The sequence below is a fragment of the Rhinopithecus roxellana genome, chromosome 7 (genome assembly GCF_007565055.1).
Source record: "Rhinopithecus roxellana isolate Shanxi Qingling chromosome 7, ASM756505v1, whole genome shotgun sequence".
Taxonomy (NCBI): Eukaryota; Metazoa; Chordata; class Mammalia; order Primates; family Cercopithecidae; genus Rhinopithecus; species Rhinopithecus roxellana.
Window position 1 is genome coordinate 152,850,835 of NC_044555.1, and position 3,666 is coordinate 152,854,500.

The 3,666-nt window shown below is 47.1% G+C and overlaps 1 protein-coding gene across 1 annotated transcript; it reads left to right on the forward strand.

Annotated features, from left to right (window-relative positions):
- The first annotated feature begins 496 nt into the window (after positions 1 to 496).
- On the forward strand, positions 497 to 3,226 carry LOC104660436 (zinc finger protein 16). Its single transcript, XM_010360799.2, is given in 3 exon segments — positions 497 to 857; positions 1,005 to 2,461; positions 2,463 to 3,226. Coding segments are annotated over 3 exon segments (2,133 nt in total). The 5' UTR covers positions 497 to 577; the 3' UTR covers positions 2,859 to 3,226.
- Positions 3,227 to 3,666: the final 440 nt, after the last annotated feature.

Below are 3,666 nucleotides of genomic sequence, written 5' to 3' on the forward strand. Positions count from 1 at the left end.
CAAAACTGATAAATGTCTATCTATCCAAGATAATCATGATAAAAGGAGAGAAAGATTAATACCAGAAATGAGAGAGTTGTCATCACCACTGATCCCATGGACATGAAAACAATAACGAATAAGTTAAAAAACTATATGCTCAAAAATTTGATAACTTTTATGAAATGTTCCATCACGTCAATGGACACAAACTTCCAAAAGCCTACACAAAGGAAAAACAAAAAATGGTACCAAATCTCTACAATGTCTTCCATAAAATAATTACATATTATGTAAAATTTACAACAAGATCAGGAACAGGGCCAGAATGTCCCCTTTCATAACTCATTTTAAACATTGTACTGGAAGTCCTCACTAAACCAATGAGACTACATTGGGACAGATTCTAGTTTCTCAGAATTGAGTTTGAAATTACATGTCGGGGGGGGCGGGGCGGGGGCCGCTTGGCCTCGGCTGGAGGTCGGAGCCTCTGGGGGCGGCCTCCAGGAGGGGGGTCTCTGGGGAAAGCCCGCGGTAAGGTCGCGGCGGGGGCCGAGCTAGGACTCTGCCCGCAGGCTGATAGCGTTCCCGCGTATCGATGCCGCCGTTCGAGCTTGGGCGGAGCGACGGGGGAGCCGTGCGATGCGGTGGTTCTCTGCGCGTGGGAGACATGGTCCTAGTCATGCCCAGCCTCAGAACTCGCCGTGAGGAGGCAGAAATGGAGCTCTCAGCTCCAAGACCATCCCCTTGGACCCCTGCAGCCCAGGCCCCTGTGAGTGATGCTCCTGCTGTGACCCACCCTGGATCTGCAGCCTGTGGTCCCCCCTGCTGTAGTGATACTGAGCTGGAAGCCATCTGCCCTCACTATCAGCAGCCAGGTATGAAGAGGGGAGAGGGAGATGCTGAAGCCTTTTCTGGCAGACACGGAGCTGTGTGTGCATTTCTGTCTGCAGAACGAGGATGCACATTGTTACTGGGCCAGAAGTCATCCAGCAAACACCAGTCAGAATTGCAAGTTTTCAGAGATTGTGACACCAGGACTGAAGACAAGGAGTTTTTTCACAAGGAAGACATTCATGAAGATATGGAATCACAGGCAGAAATATCAGAAAACTGTGCTGGTGATGTTTCCCAGGTGCCCGAGCTTGGAGATCTGTGTGATGATGCATCAGAAAGAGACTGGGGAGTCTCTGAAGGCAGGAGGCTGCCACAGTCCCTCTCCCAGGAGGGGGACTTCACACCAGCAGCCCTGGGGCTCCTTAGGGGCGCCTTAGAGGAGAAAGATCTGGCCTGTAATGGTTTTGACAGTTGCTTCCGTCTGAGCCCAAACCTGATGGCATGTCAGGAAATCCCTACAGAAGAGAGGCCACATCCATATGACATGGATGGCCAAAGTTTCCAGCACTGCGTGGACCTAACTGGTCACGAGGGGGTTCCCACAGCTGAAAGTCCACTCATATGTAATGAGTGTGGGAAAACCTTCCAAGGAAATCCTGACCTTATTCAGCATCAAATATTCCACATTGGAGAGGCTTCCTTTATGTGCTATGGTTGTGGGAAAACCTTCAGCCAGCACTCAGTTCTTAAGAGCTGTCATCCATCTCATATGAGTGAGAAAGCCTGCCAGTGCAGCGAATGTGGGAAAGCCTTCCGAGGGTGCTCAGACTTTTCTAGGCATCAGAGTCAACACAGCAGTGAGAGGCCTTATATGTGTAATGAGTGTGGAAAAGCCTTCAGCCAGAACTCCAGCCTTAAAAAGCACCAAAAGTCTCACATGAGTGAGAAGCCCTATGAATGCAATGAATGTGGGAAGGCTTTTAGGCGGAGCTCAAACCTCATCCAACATCAAAGAATCCATTCTGGGGAGAAGCCATATGTGTGCAGTGAGTGTGGGAAGGCTTTCAGGCGAAGCTCAAACCTCATCAAACACCACAGGACTCACACAGGAGAGAAGCCTTTTGAGTGTGGCGAGTGTGGGAAAGCCTTCAGTCAGAGCGCACACCTGAGGAAGCACCAGAGGGTCCACACTGGAGAGAAGCCTTACGAGTGTAATGATTGTGGCAAGCCCTTCAGTCGGGTCTCCAACCTCATTAAGCACCACAGGGTTCACACTGGAGAGAAACCCTATAAGTGCAGCGACTGCGGGAAAGCATTTAGTCAGAGCTCCAGCCTTATTCAGCATCGGAGAATTCACACTGGAGAAAAGCCTCACGTGTGTACCGTGTGCGGAAAAGCCTTTAGTTACAGCTCAGTGCTCCGAAAGCACCAGATCAACCACACAGGAGAGAAGCCGTACAGATGCAGTGTCTGTGGGAAGGCCTTCAGCCACAGCTCAGCCCTCATTCAACACCAGGGCGTGCACACAGGTGACAAGCCCTATGAGTGCCACGAGTGTGGGAAGACCTTTGGTCGCAGCTCCAACCTCATCCTTCACCAGCGAGTCCACACTGGAGAGAAGCCCTATGAATGTACTGAATGTGGAAAAAACCTTCAGCCAGAGCTCAACCCTCATTCAGCATCAGAGGATTCATAATGGGCTGAAGCCCCATGAGTGTAGCCAGTGTGGCAAAGCCTTCAACCGAAGCTCCAATCTCATTCACCACCAGAAAGTTCATACTGGGGAAAAACCCTACACCTGCGTTGAATGCGGTAAGGGCTTCAGCCAGAGTTCACACCTCATTCAGCATCAGATAATCCACACTGGCGAGCGCCCCTACAAATGCAGTGAGTGTGGGAAAGCCTTCAGCCAGCGTTCCGTCCTCATCCAGCACCAGAGGATTCACACTGGGGTGAAGCCCTACGACTGCGCTGCTTGTGGGAAAGCCTTCAGCCAGCGATCAAAGTTGATCAAACACCAGTTGATTCACACCAGGGAGTAGCCTGTTGGGCTGGCAGGAGTGAAATTGAGCATAGTTTCCTCTCCAGCTCCTCTTTGGCCGTTGTCTCAGCCTCTGCCACTTCCCAGACCAAACGCCTGCATTCAGCGCACTGCCCCACATCCAGTGGCCACATGGCCTGGGACCCTCCTTGGAAACATCCTTTACGGGCTCCCTTCTCACTGCCACTGCTCTTGCCTCTTGTGATGTCTTGAGTTTGGGTTTGTTTTTACAGCTTGTGAACAGACTGCACGTTTGTTACAAGGGAGATTATGGAGGCTGCATATTCATGAATAGAGTTTATTATTGTAATCAAAAGTTACCAAAAAAGTAAAGTGACATTTGGTTTGAGATAAAAAAAAAAAAAAAAAAAAAAAAAAAAAAAAAAAAAAAAAAAAAAAAAAGAAATTACATGTCGGTTTTTGTAGATTTTCTTTATCATGTTGAGGAAGCTCCTTTTAATTTCTAGACTGCAGAGAGGTTTTAAAAAGATATATGATGAAAAAATTTTGGACTTCAAAGCAGCCTTGCATACACATATAGGCTCAAAATAAAGGGATGGAGAAAGATCTACCAAGCAAATGGAAAGAAAAAAAAAAAGGAACCAAGAGTTGCAATCTTAGTCTCTGATACAACAGACTTTAAACCAACAAAGATCAAAAGAGATAAAGAATACCATTACATAATGGTAAAGGGATCAATTCAACAAGAAGAATTAACTATCATATATATATGTATATATATATATATATATATATATATATATATATATATACACACTATCATATATATATTAGCTATTATATATATA